At 38.7% G+C, this 23,594-nt stretch overlaps 2 protein-coding genes across 3 annotated transcripts in view; both read right to left on the bottom strand.

Moving 5' to 3' along the window:
- The window catches only part of Mbtps2 (membrane bound transcription factor peptidase, site 2), a 43,382-nt gene that overhangs the window by 1,836 nt on the left and 17,952 nt on the right, over positions 1-23,594 (bottom strand). For both annotated transcript variants that reach the window (XM_028873213.2, XM_037199434.1), the window contains 6 exons: positions 20,223-20,350; positions 8,420-8,538; positions 6,001-6,181; positions 2,902-2,996; positions 2,347-2,542; positions 318-393 (listed from right to left, as the gene is read on the bottom strand). In XM_028873213.2, coding sequence (XP_028729046.1) covers positions 318-393; positions 2,347-2,542; positions 2,902-2,996; positions 6,001-6,181; positions 8,420-8,538; positions 20,223-20,350 — 795 coding nt within the window. The remainder of the gene's footprint in view (positions 1-317; positions 394-2,346; positions 2,543-2,901; positions 2,997-6,000; positions 6,182-8,419; positions 8,539-20,222; positions 20,351-23,594) is intronic.
- Positions 8,460-20,311, bottom strand: Yy2 (YY2 transcription factor). The gene is made up of 3 exons (XM_028873215.2): positions 20,223-20,311; positions 13,626-15,537; positions 8,460-8,538 (listed from the first exon to the last, which is right to left on the bottom strand). The coding sequence occupies exon 2, from the start codon at positions 15,487-15,489 to the stop codon at positions 14,368-14,370; it is 1,122 nt and encodes a 373-aa protein (XP_028729048.1). The 5' UTR covers positions 15,490-15,537; positions 20,223-20,311; the 3' UTR covers positions 8,460-8,538; positions 13,626-14,367.

Genomic DNA, 23,594 nt, shown 5'->3' with positions numbered 1-23,594 from the left:
CTGGCAAGCAGTGGAGACATGAAGCTCCTGAAAGGAGAGCCAGCCCTCTCTGCGTGTTTCAGGCATTTCCTTCCTGGGAGCTAACTAAGTTGTTGTAATGCCTGCCCACTGCTCTTCCCACAGTCATACCCAATCGAGTTTTCTTCACTGACTTTTCCCTCATATGTAAAACCTAATCTCTTTCATCTTTAGTCTCATTTTCAGTTGTAAGCAATTAAATGATATGGCCTCTATTTGTAATGCTCTATTCAAGGCAAAAATGATGAAGCCTCAAATAACACACTTTTAAAGTATTTTTTTCAAACCAGAAAGGATACTTGACAAATGTCTCCACAATCACTGGCAGATCTATGCTTAGAAAGTTGAAACGTGGGATAAAACTCGTGATGCTCACTAAAAATGAAAAACAAGGAATAATAAATGTTATCCATATCAGATAAGCAACAACACTATAAATTTAATATATGGTCAAAAATTGCACTAGTCTATTAAAATGGGTGAGCAAACCTTTCCTACACATGTATAAGCAAGCTATATACCTTATATATATATGAGGAATCAGGGCCAGACCTTTAATTCCATTACTTGGGAAGCAGAGGCAGGAGGATCTTTGTGAGTCTAGCCTGGTGTATAAAGCAAGTTCCAGGTCAGCCATGGCTATACAGTAAGACCTTGTCTCAAAACAAAACAAAAAAAAAGGAAAAAAAAAGAGGGATAGAAGGAGGAAGAGAAAGCGGTTAATAAGCATCCACTAAGTATAATGGAATAAAAAAAACTCATGTCCCAATGTATACTTATGTTTTGAGGTTACAGTTAGATAAAGCAGGCTACAGACCAATTATGACTACCAAATATAGTGTGACTTGAAAATATAAGTTATATCAAAAGCATTTTTATCTTTTCAAAGAGATGTATTCTAAAAATTGCATTTGTTCCAACTATTATGCTATTTAAAATGATTGCTTCTTTATTGCTAAGATAAAGATAACATGAGGGAATCTTTAAAGTCCCCGTACTCTGTGGATTCCATTACCCTGTTTTGGTCTAAAATGTATTCAGTCATTAGGCAAAACTCACAAACCATATTTCTAAATTAACCCCAACTAGAACCATTTCTTCATTTATTGAGAATATACTCAATAGTTGCCTGGAGTCACTTAACATCAAACCAATAAACAAGGAAAATGATGCAGGTTGTCTCTCACTATATAACTATAAGACAGGCCACATGGGGTGGCGCACGCCTTTAGTCCCAGCACTCGGGAGGCAGAGGCAAGCGGATCTCTGAGTTTGAGGCCAGTGCCAGCCTGTTCTACAAAGTAAGTTCCAGGATAGCCAGGGTGACAGAGAGAAAAACAAAAAAGAACAAAAACTATGAAGTAGTTTTGTGTGTGGTGCTGCGTGCCTTTAGTCCTAGCATTCAGGAGGCAGTGGCAGGCATATCTCTTTGAGTTTTAAGGTGTGCCTGGTATATGTAGCAAGTTCTAGGCCAGCCAGGGCTACATAGTTAAGTCTCTGACTAAAAACAAAAATGTAATAAACAAGAAGAAAAGCCATTTAAAAAATAGTATAAAATGCAAATATTCATCTACTGATAAATGGATAAAGGAAATATAGTCAGTCAAGGATGAACCTTGAAAACATTATGCTACATGAAATAAGCCAGTTGTAAAATATTCATTTTATATGAAACTTATAGAACAGGCATATTTATAGAAACAGAAAGTATATTAGTGGTTGCCAAAGGCAAGGGATGTTCATGTTGGGCTGGGGATAAACCTCAGATGGTAGAATGCTTGCCTAGCATGTATAAAGCCCTGGGTTTTATCCCCAGAGCCATATGAAACAGGGTGTGGTGGTGTACCCCCTATAACCCCAGCACTCAGGAAGTGATAACAGGAAGATCAGGAGGTCAACATTGTCCTCAGTTACATAGGGAGTTTGAGGCCAGTCTTGGCTACATGAGACCTTGTCTCAAAAGAGACCTTGTCACATTTATGTGTCATACACTTTTATGTATTCTGGTAATCTCAAGAGCATGCAGCCCTTGTCACTGTTTTGGAGAGTTTGGAAACATTTTATGACCTTGTGGAAAACATCAGAGATTATCTATCTGACTTGAGAAAAAATTATAGGGAAGAAAAAAGAAATGCCATTCTCCATAGGCTAATTATTTTTCTTCTACTGTAACTCCACTTAATGCATAAGAACAAGTTAAAACTTTGATTGATAAGTGATCAAATTTATAATAAATGGAATCAACACAAGGATTTATATTGAGTTCTTGCAATTGAGAATACATATGAACTTCATGATTTTTAAAGAGTTTATTCCCATAATACCTACCTGTGTAGTGAAGATGCAGTGGATGCCCTACATACAGCATATCAATTTGAGGTGGATGTTTCACTTTTATTAATCGAGTGTGAGTTTCCAATGATGGTACTATACAGAAACTTGAACTTGAGCTGGTTTTGCAATCTTTGTTGGTTCTACAAACTTGAGTAGCTTCAACTGCTTTCCGGGCAGGTAGACATGTATGCTAAAAATATAATATTAGTCAATATTAAAAAATTATTTATTAACATGAAGAATCTAGGTTACATTCCTTCATGTTTTTCTCATAATCCGGCAGATTAGGAATGACCTTCACATAAAAGGAATGCTACTGATGTGCACCTACTATAAATTAAATATCAATATTCCATGTTTGCTCTATGGATATCATACCACTATAATTTTTAGATTCTAAGATAAAATGTGATATCTGAAACATGAAGTTCTTAATTAAATGACACAAAGTAAATAGAATAAAGAAAGTTTTATAGCTTTTGTTTTGGCTTTATTTATTTATTATAGGAACTATGTGAGACAAGTAAGACTGCCTTGGGGGCAACTTACCAAACGCTTATTAAAATTATTTCTGTAGGAAAAACACACATCTGTGAGGCTGTGATTGTTACAGCATTCAGTAGAACCATCTAGTCGTTTGTATGCTAAAAAGAAACATAGTACTCATTAGAATCGATTTACATAGAAGTATATTTGTTAAAAATTCTGCTTTTTAAAGACAAAAACAGTAAGTAGAGTGGTATATAAATCTGGAAGCAACTGATAATGCAGTATCTAGCTTAACAGCTACTGGCTATAATTTAATTTTATAATATTAAAAATACCCAATTTGAAATGAGAAGCTACATTCAAGTGCTGGCATTAGTATAGCTCAGTTGGTTCAGTGTTTGTCTAGCACACATGGAAGCCTGGGGTTGATCCCTGGCATCCTATAAACCAGGCAAGGTGGTACACACATATAATTCCAAGACATAGAAGGTGAAGGCAGACCAGAAGTTCAAGCTCATCTTCAACTAAGTACTGAGTTAAAGACCAACTTGGGTTACATGAGACCTTGTCCAAAAAATAAACGAACAAGCAAACAAAGCAGCTGCACTGACCTCAGGTTAGGTGTCCCTATAAACTGATCCACCCACAAAGCTAAAGCTAGAGTGAGATTTAGGTTCTGTGATAGGAACTCCAGGCTCTTTCTGAAGTATATAGTGAAGAAGGGCCTATCTACCAACTTCTAAAAAGGGACATTTGGGAGTAAGGGACTCTGACAAATGTTTCAACCTTAAAGAATCAGATTAATCACTAAAAAAACAAAAACCAAAAACCAAAAAACAAAAAACAAAAAAACAAAAAACTTAGTATTAGTGAACAAGGAAATACCAGACATCTGGACTTCTCCCAATATCATACAAAACAAAGCACTTAGCATTACCTATGAAATACTTTAAAGGGAGGGAGGGAAGGAGAGCAAGAGACAGAGACAGAGATAGACAAGAAGGGAAGAGAGGGAAAGAATCCTAAATCAAATCAAGCCTCTAAATTTGAAAAAGACTACGTAAAATTTGAGAAAACAAGTGACTCAGTTTCAATGAACATGACATTTCAAAAACAAGGGGTACTGAGACAAACCGAAGAGATTTAGAAGGCATATAACACCATAACATTAAAACAATAGCTCAGTGAGTAAAAGCGCTTGTCACCCAACTACGCAAGCCTGATGGCCTGAGTTCCATTCCTAGAACCCACAGAAAGGCAGAAGGAGAGAAACAACTTCACAAAGTTGTCCTCTGACTTCTGTACATTAGCAGCATCCCCCCCACATATATGCACACAGTAAATAAATGTAGAAATAAAGAAAATGTTTTATAATAAAAGGCTCATGGATATATGGAAGATTAAATCTGAAAAGGATCTGGGAGGTGACCTTTTCAGAGTTTAGCTTTCTTATCTGCTGCACAGGTCAACAAACCTACTTCCCAGGTCTTTTTGGAAGTTGAGACAACCTTCTCTAAAGGTTTCTGCTAAACAAAACACACTAAAGAACACTACCCCAGACAGGTCTGGACATGTTAGCATCCATACATGGCTACTAGAACTGCTTCTGTTTAGCTATATTTTAGTGAGAAAAAGGAAGGAATTTTTTTTAAGAGATCCACCTGCCTCTGTTTCCCAAGTTGCTGGGATTAAAGGCGTGCACCATCACCTGGCTTGGAAGGGACTCTTTTAAATGCGCAGAGGGCTTTGTCTTTGCCAATTTCTTTGGATTTGTTCTAATTTTTCCTTATTGCGTGTCTGTGTATTATTACAGAATTACTGTTATGCAGCCAGGCAGTGGTGGTGCACACCTTTAATCCCAGCACTCAGAACACAGAAGCAGGTGGATCTCTGTGAGTTCAAGGCCAGCCTGGTCTACCTAGTGAGTTCTAAGACAGCTAGGGCTGTTAGACAGAAAAACCCTGTCTCAAAAAACAAACAAACAAAAAAGAATGCTTATGCATTGATCTTATTTCCTTGGTTGTTAGCTATTAGTTCTTTATCTGATCATACAACAGCATATACAGGTTTAACTCAGTGTTTATCTAGCACCAAAGGAAAAAAATGCTTCTGGCAAGAATTGCTTCTTGTTATGTTTACAATATTAGACATAGCTGGGAGCAGAAGAGATGATCTCCCCCAGGAAGAGCACATCAATAGGTTGTCCAGTGCTGAATGACCAGCACTAAAAACATGCACATAACATTATATGGACCGAACAGGTTATACTTAAGAATATATATTATATACTTATACATCTATGCATGCAATAACAGTGAAAAAAGAGGCCATGAATTTGAAGGAGAGCGGGAAGGGGTATATGGGATGGTTTTGAGAGAAGAAAAGGGAAGAAAGAAATGTAAGTATATTATAATCTCAAAAATGTTTTAAATGCTTAAGATTTAGACTTAAATCTAGGTACAATTATGTGTCTACACATGTGAAAATATACTACACTGGTGTATTTACTAAAATGTGGTTAATTAATTACAGTTGATGGTTGTTTTGATTTTTGGTTGTAGTGGGGATTGAACCTTGGGCCTCCTTCAAAGGCACGCAAACACTCTACTACTGAGCTACACACCCAGAGTCCATACTGTTGAGCATGGATGTTGATTTGACACATTTTTGTTTGTTTGTTTTTATTGTGAGACAAGGTTTCTCTCTATGTAGCCCTAGCTGTGCTAGAACTTACTCTCAGTAGACCAGGCTGGCTTTGAACTCAGAGATCCTCCTGCCTCTGCCTCCCAAGTGCTAGGATTAAAGGCGTTCACCACCACATCCAGCTGATTTTACACATTTTTAAAATTATTATTTTTCTGTGGTACTAGAGATGGAACTCGGGTCCTTGCACAGGTTATACAAATCTTCTATCACTTGAGTTACACACTCAGCTCGAACAAAAGTGTTCTGAGTTCTAAAAGTCAAATATAATATTATAAAAGAAATTAGAAGTTCAACAATATATAATACAGGAAACAAATACCCAGCATAACAAGAAGAATATCTGTTAGTTTGGGCCTATTTATTTTAAAACAAAATAAATCAATAGGTCTTAGGGTTAGTAATGGAAGGGACTGGTACCTGAAGCATTATGTTATATTGAGAAAATGCACACACCTCTAACTGGGAAGCTTAATTGTTGTAACGTTGATGCACTTATACAGTAACCAATTTGGGGCTCATATGCAATGGTATCTAAACATTCATTCCAATCTTGCACGTTAGTAACAGGACAATCCTGAAGATGAGTGACAAGGTCTCCCACAAAAAGGCCTCGGGGTCCAATGGCAGGTGAATCCTTGGGAAGAAGGAAAATCAAACCAAACAATGTACAATAGCAAGCTATAGTCAATCTAAACTAACCATAATAATAGACACTGCACTAATTAAAAGTAGACTACTTTTTAACATTTTTATTAGTTCTTTGAGAATTTCACACAACGTATTTTGAACTTATTCACCCCTCCCTCAACTCCCTCGAACAACCCTCTCCACTCTCCTATTCCTTTCCATTCAGCTTGGAGTTTTCTTCAAAGTAGAATATTTTAAATAATGCATAAAATAATTCATCTCTAAATCCAAAATTTATAGTCAATTTTAATTGCATTCCTCTGATTAAGAAGTGCGCACAGGGGGGAAAGACATGAAGTTTGGGGGTGGTGACAGGGAGATGGGGGTAGATCTGGGAAGAGTTAAGGGGAAGAGTGAATATAACCAAAATATATTATATGAACTTGTCAAAGAATAGTATTTTTAAATTAAAAAGAACCAAAACAGAATAAATGTGTACCTAATAAATATAAACAAATTCTGTCACTCTAAAAATAAATAAATAAGGTGGGTGTGGTGGCATACACCTGTAATCTCAGCACTGGGGAAAGCGAGGGCTACACAGTCAGACCCTGTCTCAAAATAAATACATTTTAAAAAAGAAAAGAAAAATCTGTGCAAGCCTTTAGGGGAAAAACAAAATTAAAACAAAAAAACAAAAAAACCAGAATGAACAGAAACAGGAGCCGAGGAGGCAGCTGTTGATAAGTGCTTGCTGGGCAAGCATGAGGACCTGAGTGGGGATCCCCAGAACTCACCCCCACACAAAAACACAGAGTGGTTTATACATGCGGAAGCAGACAGTAAGATCCCTGCAGCTTGCTGGCCAGCCAGCATAGTCAAATGGGTGAGCTCCAGGCTAAGTGAGAGACCCTGTCTCAAACATTAAGGAGGAGACCTCGAGAGATGGCCTAATGGTTAGAGCACTGGTTGTTCTTCCAGGAAACCCAGGGTTTGATTCCCAGCACCCACATGGTGGCTCACAACTGTTTGTAACTCCAGTTCCAGGGGATCCAAAACCCTTTTCTGGCTTCCACGGGACCTAGGCAGGCACCTGAGAGGTATGTCTGTCTGTCTGTCTGTCTGTCTCTCTCTCTCTGTGTACACATATTCACATTCCTGTGTGTGTGTGTGTGTGTGTGTGTGTGTGTGTGTGTGTGTGTGTGTAGGCAAAACTCCCATACATATACAATGATACAATTTAAAAAATAAGCATTCAGAGCTAGCCCACTCTACATTGTGAGTTTTACGACATCTAGGGCTACATAGTGAGACTCTGTCTCAATAAATAAATAAATGCATATTAGGGGAGAGCATTAAGGAAAACACCTGATGTCGATCTCTGGCCTCCACATACATCAACACACACACATGCACACACCCACTTGAACACTGATTATAAACACATAGAAAATACCTGCTAATTAAAATTCAAGAGAGATGGCTCAGCAGTTAAGCTGTTCTTCCAAAGGACCTGAGTTCGGTTCACAGTACCCATGGAAGGTGGCTCTCAAGAAGCTCTAATTCTAGCTCCAGGGTATCCCAGACACTCTTCTAGACTTTGTGGGCACTGTTGCTCTTTCAGAGGACCTGAGTTCAGTCCCCAGCATCCATGTCAGGCAGCTTACAACCACCTTCAACTCCAGCTTCAGGGGATCAAACACCCTCTTCTAGAAGGCCTTTACTGGCACTCACATATGGGTAGCATATATAAACATATATAAGCATAAATAAAATTTTTACAAATTCAAGAGAAACTCCTTATATCCTTAGTGGACAAAACCACAGGATAAGTCTTTATATAAACACAGTCGCAAATATATACACAAAGGCAATGTTCCCCTTGAAAAGATCTGCACAGAGACTTGACAGCATCGTAGTAGCTACTAAAATACAGAACTGGCAATAACTTAAAACTCCTACAAAATGTTCTGCCTGGGTAACCTAGCTGAATTATTCTTGTTAGTAGTGTTGAAAAGCAGAAATATAAAAATAAACAATAAAGATAAGCAAAGCCTTTTTATCAATAAACCACATATACAAAATCTTGATATTACCTTTTTAGCTCAGAACAAAAAACAATTTTCATGACATTAAAAAATATCCAACATATTTCCCCACACTGTGTTTGCATTTGGAGGGATTTTAAAAATTACAAGTGAGCATCTGGTGAGAGCACACACACCCTAGGTGACCCATTACTAACCTCTGCGACTTCAGTGATAAGTACCCCAACTCCAGTATAGTAAAATGGCAAGAGGATTACCGGGAGGAGAACAAGAGCTAAAATCCCAAGGAGAGCAAGGACAAAATTATGCCATATACCTGCAAAGAGAGAGGATCAAAGTAGTAAGTTCAACAGTAGCAAGAATGAGATAGTTTGCTTGACTTCATAACACATGGCATTCCAATAAGATTATAAATAGAACAGGAGTTGTGAGGCAGAAGGATCTACTTCCTGTTGCAGCAGACATATGCTCACTAAGTCAGCCTTCATTTCAGATACTAAAATCGGAAATGTACATAATACTATAATTATGAAGACTATATGAGATTAGGATTTAATATAAGTAGAACTAACACCTTCTAACTATGCATTCTTTATAGAATATACACATACATCCTTAATTTAAACATGTTCATGTTCTTTGATACAAAGCTCAAGTAAATACAAACCAAAGTCAAGGTGAAATTAAAAAGCAAAATTCTTAGGGCTGGGGAAATGGTTCAGTAGTTAAAACACTTGCTGTGCAAGCATAAGAATCCGAACTGAAGCAGGGCAGCGGTGGCGCACGCCTTTAATCCCAGCACTCGGGAGGCAGAGCCAGGAGGATTTCTGTGAGTTCGAGGCCAGCCTGGACTACAGAGGGAGATCCAGGACAGGCACCAAAACTACACAGAGAAACCCTGTCTCCAACACCCGCCCCGTCCCCAAAGAATCCGAACTGAGATCCCTAGAATCTGCATGACAGCTGAGCACAGAGGAACCTATCCGTAATTTCAGCACTGGGGGTGAAGACAGGCAGATCCTGGGGGCTCACTGGCTAGCCAGTCTAAAACCATGAGCTCTAGGTTCAGTGAGAGACACTGTCTCACCAAACCTGGTGGGGAGGAGGCAGAAAGGTGTGGACATCAGTCTCTGACCTCCTCAAGTGTATGCTTGCATACCCCCCCCACACAATAACAAAAAATTTTTTAAAGATTTTTATTTTTAAATTTGGAGCTGAGGACTGAACCCAGGGCCTTGCGCTTGCTAGGCAAGCACTCTACCACTGAGCTAAATCCCCAACCCCTAAAGATTTTGAAAATGTATTTAAAAAATTTAAAATTATATTATTTTAGTGTGTGCACGCTCATGTGTGCTACAGTATACATACACATGGGAATCAAAGTACAACTTGTCAGAGGTTTTCGTCTTCTCCCATGTGAGGCCTGGTGACTGAACTCAGGACATGAGACTTGGCAGCAAATGCCTTTATCCACTGAGTTGCCTCAATGCCTCAGTATAAAATTATTTATCAAATATAGCTAGCAAATATGGAAAAACTATCAAAATTATAGCAATCTCATCAATCCCATGTCTTAGATCTGGTATAAATGCAATTATTATAAACTAATTATTAAAATCTTTTCATTAGCTGGGCAGTGGTGGCGCATGCCTTTAATCCCAAAACTCAGGAGGCAGAGGCAGGTGGATCTTTATGAGTTTGAGGCCAGCCCTGTCTACAGAGCTAGTTCCAGGACAGTCAGGACTGTTATACAGAGAAACCCTGTCTCAACCTTCCTCCCCTAATCTTTTAATTATTATGTGTGTGTGAACTTGTGGAAGCCAGATATATGGGATCCCCTGAAGCTGGAACCACAGGTGGTTGCAAGCTCTACTATGTGGGTGCTGGGAACTGAACTCAGGTTATCTAGAAGAGAAGATGCTTTTAAGGGCTCAGCCATTTCTCCAGCCCATAAACCTACCTATTTACTTATCAAGCTCCTTATTAACGATCATTTTACCAGCTCTGTGATAAACAGCTTGCTTTAAATGTTTATGCATCTAAGTATGTATGTGCAAGAGCAGAGCGAACACTAGAAAGGCGGGGCCCTAGGAAGGCGGGCTCTACTAGGAAGGTGGGGCCCTAGAAAGGCGGGCTCTAGGAAGGCAAGCCCTGGGAGGAAGGCAGGGCCCTAGGAAGGCGGGGCCCTGGGAGGAAGGCGGGGCCCTGGGAAGGAAGGCGGGCTCTGGAAAGGCGCGCCCTGGGAAGGCGGGGCCCTAGAAAGGCGGGCTTTAGGAAGGCGGGGCCCTGGGGAAGGAAGGCGGGCTCTGGGAAGGCGTGCCCAGGGAAGGCGGGCTCTGGGAAGGCGCGCCCAGGGAAGGCGGGCTCTGGGAAGGCGCGCCCAGGGAAGGCGGGCTCTAGGAAGGCGGGGCCCTAGAAAGGCGGGCTTTAGGAAGGCGGGGCCCTGGGGGAAGGAAGGCGGGCTCTGGGAAGGCGCGCCTAGGGAAGGCGCGCCCTGGGAAGGCGCGCCTGCAGCTGTGGTAAAGAACCCAAGCGTTGCTCCAATAGGTGGCAGGCAATTATTCTGCTAAGGCCTGCCCCAAGCCAAAATAGGCCTCAAAGGATGAGTGTGGGGGAGGGGAGGTTATGGTTCATTAGATAAAAAAGTGCAAACGAAAGGGAAGAGGTGAGCAATGGACAAACATGCTGAAGTGGTTGACCAAGAAACTAAAGATCTACCTGCAGAAAAACAACCAAGAGACCGACACGGGAGTCCAGCCTCTGAAGTACAAAAGTCTGACGAACCATGCATCATGTCTGTCTCCCTCCTTGTATAATATAGGGGATTATTATTTTTTTTGAGACACGGTTTCTCTGTGTAACAGCCCTGCCTTTCCTGGAACTCACTCTGTAGACCAGGCTAGACTTGAACTCAGAGATTCACCTGCCTCTGCCTCCCAAGGGCTGGCATTAAAGGAAGGTGTCTGCCACCACCATCTGGCTTTCCAGAGGAATATTTTTATCAACTACTTTTTAAATGCAGTTTTTTAGCTCTAGAAATAAATATATACATAAATGGGGGGAATTCTACCTCATCCTATTTTAAGTGTAAATTATTTTTTAATATGATCAATTCACTTTTTGGTACAAACAGAATAATAGTGGGATACCAAACCAGGGAAGGCTATGGCTGTCTTGGAGTCAACATAACAGTCCACAGAGCAGGGTGGGTCATCAGTGAGACCAACCTGGGCTACATAGGGAAACAAACCCTGGTCCAATAAACAGCAGCAACAAGTAAACCCCAAACAAACAGAAACCCCAATATGGTCCATTGGCTCTGTTGTAATAAATCTTTCCCACTTTATAATAATATACTCACACTTTCTTATAGTACTTTCAAAGCCTCATTAAAAAAATAAAAGGGACCAATTCTATCACTAGATTGGTAAGGGTTCTTGCTGCCAAGCCTGACGACCCGAGCTCCATTCCCAAGTCCCACACGGCAGAAGACAACAGATTTCCTTTAAGTTGTCTTCTGATCTTCGAATGCATGCCATAGCATGCACATGGCCACACCCACCTCTCTCCTAACTTCACTAAACAGAATATTACAAAATAAAGATAAGTCATTCTAAACATGGTACGTCATGCCTATAATCTCAGCACTTGGGAAGCTGAGGAAGAATTGCTGCAAGTTACAGGCCAGCATGGACTACATTGTGAATTTCAAGGCAGCCTGGGCTATGACAAACAGAACAATCAAAACCAAAGAAAACCCCTCCTTATTTCATGCACTAGAATCTCTTCCAAACAAACTAATTCATAATACTGTATGAATTAGTTGCTAGTAACAGAAACAGGCACGGGCAAGTGAACAAATGTGGGGTCACACAATAGCACTGGTTTTTTGACCCTATGGATACTTTCCAATTGTCTTCCAGGCTTCCAGTTGGTACTGTTAATCCTCTAAATTCTGAATTTGCCAATGATGGCAAGGTGAGAATGGATGTGTGTGAAGCAGACATGTTTCATTCATCTAAACTCCTTGTCCATTAATGCTTTGTTTATAAGTATACTTCTGAAATACTTCATACAACTTTTGCTTTCTCCAGAGCACAGTTTTTTAATAGTGACACAAAAGACAGTTTGGCTAGATAATTCTTTGTCACTGGTGACTGTCCTGTGCACTATCAAATGTTTTGCTAGAATTACCATTACTGATTGTTACTGACCTGATGGCAGCAACTTTCCCATTTCCTTATTTTCTAGCTAACGCATTCACACAAGCAAGCTGTTTTTAATTCTCCAAACAGTTACTTTATTTTTGCTTTTTTCTACCACACAAAAGTACACACCAAACATGCAATCAATTTGAAGACAAAATATTATAAAATCAAACACTACTCTTAATTGATCAAAGAAATTACACTCAACAACAGCACCTTAGATACTATGAGGGGAGGGGATGAAATGACTAAAAGATGCTTATATTGGCTAATATGACTAAATCATCTAATATTCTATACTGTACAATATTGCTGAGAAACTTACACAAAATGTCTTGATATCAAAGAATAGTGCCAAAATTAAGACAGTAAACAAACCTATAACATTTCTCTAGCAGGATAATATGTATGTATAAAATTGCCCATGTGCTGGGCAGTGGTGGCGCATGCCTGTAATCCCAGCACTCGGGAGGCAGAGGCAGGTTGATCTCTGTGAGTTTGAGACCAGCCTGGTCTACAGAGCTAGTCCAGGACAGGCTCCAAAGCTACAGAGAAACCCTGTCTCGAAAAACAAAAACAAAAAACAACAACAACAAAAAACTGCCCATGTTTTAAAGACCTGTTATAAACATCAACTCCACAGAAACCATATATACAATTACTAAACATATTCCTAAAAGTATAAACATGAGCACTTGGAATACACAATTAAAAAAACGTAATAGTAAGTAAACTTCTTATTCATGAGAATTCAAAAGTGCCATTTCTAACACAGTTGTATAAAGAAATGTAATTTGACATGAATTTTATGAGTTATTCTGCCAAAACCAAACTTCACAAAAGCACCATTGCAAAATAAGACAGAGCATCTTATCAAGAATACGGGGCTCATGAATTAGTCTCCTGTTGAAACAAAGCTTCACAAAAACACCACTGCAAAACAAAACAGGGCATATTGGCAACATTATGCTGTAAGGTTCATGAATTCTTCTGTCAAAACCAACTTACAATAACACTACTGTTGAATAATACAGGGCACCTTAGTAATAGGTTCATGAATTAGTTTCCTGTTGAAAGCAAGTTTCATAAAAACACCACTGCAGAATAAAGCAGTCATTTTAGCATATAAAGGTCATGAAATCGTCTCTTGTTAAAATCAAACTTCAGAAAAATACTTCAGAAGAAGATAGGATACCTTAGCAATATGAGGTTTATGATGTAGTCTCCTGTTGAAACCAAATCACAAAAAAAATCACCCGGCAGAAAACACAGCATCTTAGCAACAAAGAGGCTTGTGATTTAGTCTCCTGCTGAATTCGAGCTTCTCAAAACACTTCAGAGCAAAATAAAACAGGCCATCTTTAGAAACAATGTGGTTTATGAGTTAGCCTCCTGTTGAAAGCAAGTTTCATAAAAATACCACTGGAGAATAAAACAGGTCATTTTATCATATCTAGTTTGTGAAACAGTCTCTTGTTCAAACTAGTTTCATGAAAGTACCACTGCAGAAGATAGGATATTTTAGCAATATGAGTTTCATGATTTAGTCTCCTGTTGAAAACAAACTTCTCAAAATGTCCGGTGCAAAATAACAAAGGCCATCTTTAGCAACAATATGAGCTTTGTGAATTAGTCTCTTGTTGAAACCAAGCTTCAAAAAATATCAGTACAAAACACATGGCATTTCAGCAACTATGTGAGGTTAGTGAATTAGTCTATCTTGTTGAAACCAAACTTCACAAAAACCCCACTGCAGCACAAAATAGAGCATCTTACCAACATAAAACTTTTTTTTACTCTATCAAAAGATAAACCTCAGATATGTAGAATTCATCTGCAATAACTTTTCTAGAACTATTCAAACAAGAGGCATATTTATTCCCAGGCACATTAGTGTAAAATACTTCCCAGGCTTCAGAAGGATCTTCTCACTTTTTTTAATGGTCATTCTTGCTCTTAACATGTGTTAAAATATGTGATTTCAAGTTGGTCGACTGAGCGAACTTCTTGTTGCAGGCATCAAATGGGCACACGAAGGGCTTGTCTCCAGTATGAATTCGGACATGAGTGCGCAGATTGAAATCCAGGGAAAAGCGTCTCCCACAGCCTTCAAAGGTACACTGGTAGGGCTTCTCTCCAGTGTGAACCAGCTGATGACGTTTCAGCTTCGAACTCTCAACAAAGGCTTTGCCACATTCTGCACAGACGTGCCCTTTAGGCCCATGGATGTGCAAATGCTTTTTCATGGCGGCGTTATCCTTGAACATCTTCTCGCAGCCTTTATGAGAGCAAGCAATAGGTCTTGGGAAGTCTCCTTTGGGCTTTTTCGGTTTCATGCTTGTAAATTCTGCCAGCTGTTTGGGATCAGACAGGTCAATGCCAGGTATTCCTTCAGGAGGAAATTTCTTTCCCGTCATGTATTCAGAATAATCAGGAGGTGAATCGCCAGCCTGCCCTTCGGCCATGGGATCTTCTTGTTCAGTAGCCTCCCACATGGCAAAAGGTAATTCTCCTGCAAGAGCTTCGATTTCTATCTGCTTCTGCTCCCACTGTTTGTCGCCCAGGTCAGGGTTCATCCCTTCTTCTGCACTGGCCTCGATAATGGTCGCCAAACTACAGAGATTCCCTTCATAGGGGCTGAGCTCACCTTGACCATGCTCTGCCTCCAAGAAGCCTGACAAAGAGGCAGTGGTTGGCTGGAGATAGTCGTCTTGATTAGTAACCGGAACAACCATCTGGCTTTCAAATTCAGCACTGATTAGCAGGTTGTCTGAGTCCTGGTAGCCCACCACCTCCTCTCGTGTCTGCACGATGACCATTTCCTGATCATGGTCCCCATTACTCAGGGTACTGCCCGCAAGTGGCTGCAGAGCAATAAGAGGAGAGTGGTAGTGGCCACCATGTGCCCAATCGACACCTACGTCTTCGTACAATTCGATGGTTTGAATTGCACTGGTTTCCACAGAAACCGTTTCTACATTGAGTGGCTGAAGCTCCACAAAATCATCGGGAATCTCTGCGTTTTCTGAGGTGAGACAGATAAGTTTCTCTGAGGCCATGGCTGAGACCCACGTAGCAGTACTGGGTAGCAAGCAGGTGGGAGATTGCTGTGGAGTAGAAAAAAAATCAGGAAAGAAAAGCACGCGCTAGCGTGCTTAGAAACAACAAGAACAACGACGACAAAACGACAAAACAAAAAACAAAAAACAAACCCAAGAGCTTGACAACGACAAAACAACAGGAAAAAACAAACCCAAGAGCTCGACAACAACAAAACAACAAGAAAAAAGGAGCCCAAGAGCTCGACAAAACAAGAAAAAACGAACCCAAGTGCTCGACAACGACAAAACAAGAAAAAACGAACCCAAGACCTCAACAACGACAAAAAAACAAGAAAAAAACAAACCCAAAAGCTCAACAATGTCAAGAGAAAACGAACCCAAGAGCTCGACGAAAAGCGTGCGCTTCGGAGAAAAGCTGGCCGTCGTCTGAGGCGTTAAGTGCTGTTTCCGGCAGGATATGCGCATGCGTTGGACACGCCACTGCATGCGTCACTGGACGTGCCACTGAATACGTCACTGCACTGCGACAGACCATCCAGGAAGCATATCCTGCGCATGCCTAAATGATCTGCCTAAATGATAGTGCACCTCTGAAGGGCTTGTGGAGCCTGCATTGGCTTTCCTGCTGTCCTAATTACTGACTGAATATAAGTTTCTCTTCTAGGAGGTTCTTTTCTGAAGTTTCCTTATTTTATTTCAGTTGATTTTCTTAACTCCCCTCACACAGGCTTATATCAGAGCTGGAGAAAAGAAAAGTCTCTTTCTTTTTCTTTTCTTTGGTTTTTTTTTTTTTTTTTTTTTTTTTTTTTTTAAAGATTTTTTATTATGTATACAGAAGAGGGCGCCAGATCTCATTACAGATGGTTGTGAGCCACCATGTGGGAGCTGGGAATTGAACTCAGGACCTCTGGAAGAACAGTCGGTGCTTTAACCTCTGAGCCATCTCTCCAGCCCCTTCTTTGGTTTTTTGTTTTTTGGTTTTTTTTTTTTTTGTTTTGTTTTGTTTTGTTTTTTCGAGACAGGGTTTCTCTGTGTAGTTTTGGTGCCTGTCTTGGATCTCGCTCTGTAGACCAGGCTGGCCTTGAACTCACAGAGAGCTGCTTGGCTCTGCATCTTGAGTATTGGGATTAAAGATGTGTGCCACCACAACCCGGCAAGTCTATTCCTTTTTAATTTTACACTTTGTGTCTGCATATTATACAAGTACCCTACCACTGAGCTATATAACTTCAGCCCCTTTATAATTCTTTATTCCCCCTTATTTAACCACAAGACTTACTAATATACATGACATAAGTAATACTTGATTGTCTTGTCCACATATATATATGTATGTGTATATATATATTTGGTTTTTCGAGACAGGGTTTCTCTGTGTAGCCCCAGATTCCTGGATCTCGCTCTGTAGACCAGGTTGGCCTCAAATTCACAGAGATCTGACTGTCTCTGTCTCCCAAGTGTTGGGATTAAAGTCATGCATGCACCACCACCACCTGGCTTTGTCCTTTAATATATTTAATAAATACATGAAATATCCAACTACTCCTTTTACTATGATTTAAAAAATATTAATATATGTTAATTTTGTTTTAGTCTTATCATCTTAGATGAGGAAAATTTTCCCTGATAGTAAATTTTCATTTTCAAAATTTACTGTTAAAGTATCCTTGCCTTCTTGAAATATACGACATTTGTGCTTTACCACAAAAAATATCTGTCAGTGCTGTATTTTCTTAACAAAATTTCATTTCTGCTAGGTATTAGAGGGCATATGCCTACACTCTCAAGACTCTGAAGGTGGAGGCAGGAAGAACTGGCATTCAAGACCAGCTTGGACTACATAGTGAGACCATGTCTCAAAGAACACAACAAAAAACCCCAAACCCTCCACAAAAATCCAACTACAACAATCAAAACAATAGAAAAGCTTAGCTGCCTTCTGTATACGATCTGAAAAAGTTTATGCTAAATTTTCTTTTTTTAACTCTACTTCTGATAAAATACATATATATGGAATGAAAACTGTGGAGAAAACTACAAAATATGCTTGAACTATTTTGAAAATATCTGCTGAGTACTATGCATGTCACTTAAACTTCTGAATTATGATAGTACTTTGGAATGTTAACTTTATACAATACATTCTAACTGCTGTGTGTATCTAAATATTTGCCTCAATATAAACATTATCAGTGAACTAATATTTACTGTATAAGCATTGTTTTAGGTATTAGAACTGCGTTGTACTATAATATCAAAGGAAAAGGACTACCATGATGACATTCAGCAATTATTTAATGTTTAAAATGACACATTTTTTTGACTACCAAGACATACATACACTTTATAATCTTTTTTAAGAAAAAAATTTATTAAGGATTTTTTTGTTTGTTTTTGTTTTTTTTCGAGACAGGGTTTCTCTGTGTAGTTTTGGTGCCTGTCCTGGATCTTGCTTTGTAGACCAGGCTGGCCTTGAACTCACAGAGATCTGCCTGCCTCTGCCTCCCGAGTGCTGGGATTAAAGGCATGTGCCACCACCACCAGGCCTTTATTCAGGCTTTTATTATTCTACCTATAAAACTTTTAGGGAAATTCTTTATCAACTTTTGTAATTTCTTCTCGTGTAACTAGCCTGTTTAGTTAATTTCAGCTATCTTCACATTCTTATATTTCTTCATTTTCTGAAAACTTCTTTTATATGAACAAAAAGCACTAAAATCATATGATTCACCAATCTGAACATAAATTCTGTCGATAGCTGTTTCTCCCTGTTGTTTAATGTTTTATTTATTTTTTTCCAAATAACTCTTGGGTTTAACACTCTGGCTCTTCTGTAATTTCTTATTTTTTGATTGTATCATTATTAATTACCCCATTATTTCTTTATATGTGTGATTATGTGATAATTTTCCCTGTATATGTATATTTCTTTATATTATGTGTGATAATTTTCCCTGTATGTATGTACATGCACCACATGCATATCAGGTGTCTGTGGAAGTCTAAAGATTCATCAGATTCCCTGGCCCTGGAGTTAAGGATGGCTGTAAACCACCATGTGGGTGCTGGGATCTAAGGTCCTAAGCTAGCTAGGTCCTCTGCAAGAGCAGCTAGTTCTCTTAAGCTCTGAGCCATCTGTCTAGCTCATATCCTATTATTTCTTAACTATTTTATACTTGTCTTCATATGTCTTAAGTTGATTGCCTGACTGACTTACTTTCATTTCTAATTTTATAATAACTGTGTATGGCATTGAATTTTTATTTTAGTAAAAAGCTTTATACTGTATATCTAGTAAAATGATCTCATTATTATCTATAAATAATTAATCATAATTATCATATCATTAAGCTATTGTTTTTAATTAAATGGACCCAATGTGTGATTAAGACAAATTTCTAAATTCTTCTATTATTCTTTAGATTTGAGATTTGTGAATATATGGATTTATTTTTTGTTTGTCAACATCATGGGCATTTAAAAAGAAAGTGACTCCTGTGTTCATAACATACAATCGAACTTACCTATTTTTATATAACTAATTATGAGATTCCATGGTTTTACTTTATAATTATCTCCCATGTTATGAGATGAATATATTATATTTATATTTGTCCTTCTACTTTATACATTTTGCTTGGTGTTCTGATTTTGTATTTCACAGAATAAAAATCACAATTATTAGTTCTCATAATAGATTTTATTTCTTATTAAGTGACTTTCTATTATTTGCATAGACTATTCTGATATTCCAATATTTGATTAATTTTTGGATAGATTTTTCTAAACACCACAAACTTGGAATACTTTTTAAATCTAAACTAAGGCCTTTTTGTACTGCTGGAGATCAAACCAAGGGCCTCATAGATGCTAGGCAAGCACCCTACCAGTGAAATATATATATATATATATATATATATATATATATATATATATATAGTCTGATCCCTTAATTAATAGTAGTAAGTTTTTAAATCAGACAGTGACATGCTTTTGTAGAGAAATAAATTACCCTTGGAAGGGCCTGTTTAACAAATCTTTCCTATGGCATTGAAAGGAGATATATATATATATATATATATGTTGTATACCTCCAGGTGAGTCTTTCTGTCTGGTTGAACTCCAACAGTGCCAGAGTTCAGCATCAATCCTTGCATACCATCTTTTCTTCATTCTTGAATTAGGATTTATCATGTGACTGACTTTTCATGTTCTCTCTTGACTTTTGCACATTTCTTTGTATATTTCAGCTAAGTTGACATTCTTCATGTTGTGGTTTCAGGTTTTGACCATTCCTTTGCTTTAGTAAATATAAAGCTTTCTCCTCTGTTTTTAATTTAAATTTTTAATAATTTATGTTGGTTTAAAAAAATTGCTTTTGGCCAGGTGGTGGTGGCGCACACCTTTAATTCCAGCACTCAGGAGAGAGAAGCAAGTGGATCTCTGTGAGTTCAAGGCCAGCCTGGTCCACAGAATGAGTTCCAGGACAGCCAAGGCTGTTCAACACAGTGAAACCCTGTCTCAAAAAACAAGCAAAAACAAAACAAAACAAAACAAATTTGTTTTTGAGGTAGTATAACAAATTTGTTTTTGAGGTAGTATAAGAAGCTAAATTTATTAACCAAATGTTATTTTTCATAAGAGTACTTTCAATAAAATCACTAAGCACAGAAAATCCAAACCCAAACAACACAGAAACATTTAAAAAAACAATGAAGTCTATTTGTTACCTGCACAGAATATCCTCAGCTGCTGGACTGGTGATATAAGTTGTAAATGGGCGGTGAACAGATCAACAAATGCTCCAGGATAAATAATGAAGAGAAAAATTCCAAAGCCATTAAATCGAACTTGTTCCCTACATGGAAGAAATCATGTAAGAAAAACAAATTTACTGATATAATAGTATTTGTTAAGTTAATAATGATGTAATCTTTTTTTTTTTTGTTTTTTCGAGACAGGGTTTCTTTGTACAGTTTTGTGCCTTTCCTGGAACTCACTCTGTAGACCATGCTGGCCTCGAACTCACAGAGATCTGCCTGCCTCTGACTCCCGAGTGCTGGGATTAAAGGCGTGCGCCACCACTGCCTGGCATAATGATATAATCTTAAAATTCATTGTAATTCAAATAAAAAATAATCTCCCTGAATAAGTAAAACATATAAAATAAAAACTAATAATCATAACTTTAAAATAGTGTAATAAATAATAAAGTTTTGGCCTAGGCTCTAGAGAACACTGAAATATACTTAAAATGCCAAATTTTTAAGATTTTGCTATTGTTGAATATATAATTGAAATTTGATGAATATAAAGATATAGCTAATAATTTTATGAGAAATCAATGATAGAAATTTATATAAAGTACTAGAAACTATTTTCAGAGAAGGACAAGGGGGAATAAATAACTCAAATATATGATTCAAACACATTTGTAATCTTAGTTATTATAAATAATCCTCAAGATTTATGTAGGTATATTTCTGTTGAGCTAATGTTGACTGCATTTAAAAATAGTTAATGGTGCCAGGCAGCGGTGGCGCATGCCTTTAATCCCAGCACTCAGGAGGCAGAGCCAGGCAGATCTGTGAGTTCCAGGCCAGCCTGGTCTACAGAGCGAGATCCAGGACAGGCATCAAAACTACACAGAGAAACCCTGTCTTGAAAAACACCAAAAAAAAAAAAGTTAATGTAGATGTAACCAACCATCTTATTAAATAAGAAACACAGAAACAATGTAAAAGAGAAAGCCGAGAGGTCAGAGCTCAGAGCGAAAATCTCACCCTTCCTCCTGCTGTCCCAGCTTCCCGTTTAGAGAGCTATTTCCTGTGTGTAAGTCGATTTTCCAGTCATTCTGCCTTCTCATTGGTTGTAAACCCAAACACGTGACTGCCTCGTCACTGTCTGAATGTACAGCCCCCTGGGTCTTAAAGGCATATGTCTCCAATGCTGGCTGTATCCCTGAACACACAGAGATCTATGGGATTAAAGGCGTGTGCCACCACCGCCACACTCTGTCTATGGCTCTAATAGCTCTGACCCCCGGGCAACTTTATTTATTAACATACAATCAAAATCACATTTCAGTACAATTAGAATACCACCACAAGTTAATGGTAAGATAGTCCTTAAAAGGAGTTTTCCCACCATTTCATTTCTAAAAAACATATATTTAATAGTCTCACAGGACCAAACTGGTACTATGAGGAAAGTACTAGCTTAACAGTAAATGCACAAGACAACTATGTAATTCACTCTTTGTTGGTAATGAGATTTATAAATAATTCCTAGTTCATAGTGGCAGACAGTCTATGCAGCCTGCTAGGACTGTAAACCTTGTGAGCTATAACAACACAACAACCTGCCAAGATTGTTCTGTGGATTACCAACCACTTTTCTGATTGGATTTAGGCCTGTTCCACAGGAGGGAACTCATGCTTACTACTACTAAACCTGGCTAAAACACTACATGTGGGGAGGTGTGGCGGTTTAATAAGGATGGCTCCCATAAGCTCATATATTTGAATGCTTAGTCACCAGGGAGTTGAAGTTTGAAATGATTAGAAGGGATAGAGGTGTGACCTTGTTGGAGTAGGTATGGCCTTGCTGGAGGCAGTATGTTACTGGGGGTGGGCTTTGAGGTTTCAAAAGCCCATGTCAGTCTCTTTCTCTCTGCCTGCAGATCAGAAAGTAGAGCTCTCAGCTACTGCTCCAGTGCCATGTGTGCCTTCCTGCTTCCTGCCATTAAGGATCATGGACTAAACCTCGAAACTGTAAGCAAGCCCCCAGCTAAATGCTTTCTTTTATAAAAGTTGCATTGGTCATGGTCTCTTCACAGTAATAGAATAGTGACTATGACAGGAAGTCACAGGCCCTAAGGAAGAATCTACTATTATTGTTTTGCTAAATAGATATCATATTAAATTGCCTTCTAAAGAATTAATTATCTTTATATCCATAGATTAGTGCTGTTCTCAACCATTATCAGAGACACTTGTGCTATTTAATTTTTGCAATGGATGGCAGTTAAACAGACTCACAACTGGTCAAAGTGCAGCAAATAAGTGACTGTGAGTGCTGAGCTGTAAATGGGACATTGATATACACCCACTCCCTGGAGGCTCAGGCAGACACTGTAGAAGAGGAGGCAGAAAGATTGTAAGACCAGAGTTTGGGAAGGACTGCTGCCAAACTACCTTCCTGATGTAACTTGGCCAGTACACTCATGAACTCACAACAGCTATGGTTGCCTGCATAAGACCACAAGATCAAACCAGTCAACAGCATAGGGGAGGAGTTCATGAGGCACTTCGCCCAGCTGAGGAGTGATTGGCAGTTGATGGTTTCTGGGAGATTGCCAATGCTCCAGTGGATGGCACTACAACCATGTATGTACCAGGTAGCACTAACTGAACTTAGTGGGTTACTTACTAAGTGGTGCGGGGAGAAGGAGATGTGGGGGTCTGAGAGGAGTTGGAGGCAAGGAGTAAGGGATGGATATGATCAGAATGTATCATACACATATGTGAAATTCTCAAAGAATAAATAAAAGTATTATATTTTAAAAGTTTTCCAAGCTGTTTCACAAACATACTGTAAATTATGAAACTATTAATAATAATGTTTTTAGATGTAAAACCCTTAAGTTTACAGGGCTAAACATATGGAAGGAAAAATGAAATTTATAAGAGGTAACCGGGGCTGGTGAGATTGCTCAGTAATAAAGCTGCTTGCTATCAAACCTGATAACCTGAGTTCAAGTCTAGGAACCCACCTATAGGAAGAGAAATAATTCCTGAAAAATGTTCTCTACCTCCACACATGTGACACATGTATACACCCATCCCTACACTCACATACACTGCCTCTTTAAACCAGTAGTGTGCATATATGTTCAAACATTCTGTGTTAAGATGAATGTCTGTTATTAGAAGCTAGATTTGTTCATAAGCAACTGGAAAATAATGATTAGTCTTCTCCTCCAGAATAGTGATTTACCTTTTCCCTGGTCCACACATACAAAAGAGAAAACATACCTGTCAGCATGCTTCTGATTATGGCAGGAATTGCCATGGAGTATCAGGGTAGTAGTGACTACCCTT

This window comes from Peromyscus leucopus, chromosome X, assembly GCF_004664715.2.
Source record: "Peromyscus leucopus breed LL Stock chromosome X, UCI_PerLeu_2.1, whole genome shotgun sequence".
Classification (NCBI taxonomy): domain Eukaryota; kingdom Metazoa; phylum Chordata; class Mammalia; order Rodentia; family Cricetidae; genus Peromyscus; species Peromyscus leucopus.
This window is presented reverse-complemented; position numbering and strand designations above follow the sequence as displayed.

Coding starts and splice junctions, on each gene's coding strand:
- Yy2 (XM_028873215.2), bottom strand. CDS start 15,489: ATGGCCTCAGAGAAACTTATCTGTCTCACCTCAGAAAACGCAGAGATT.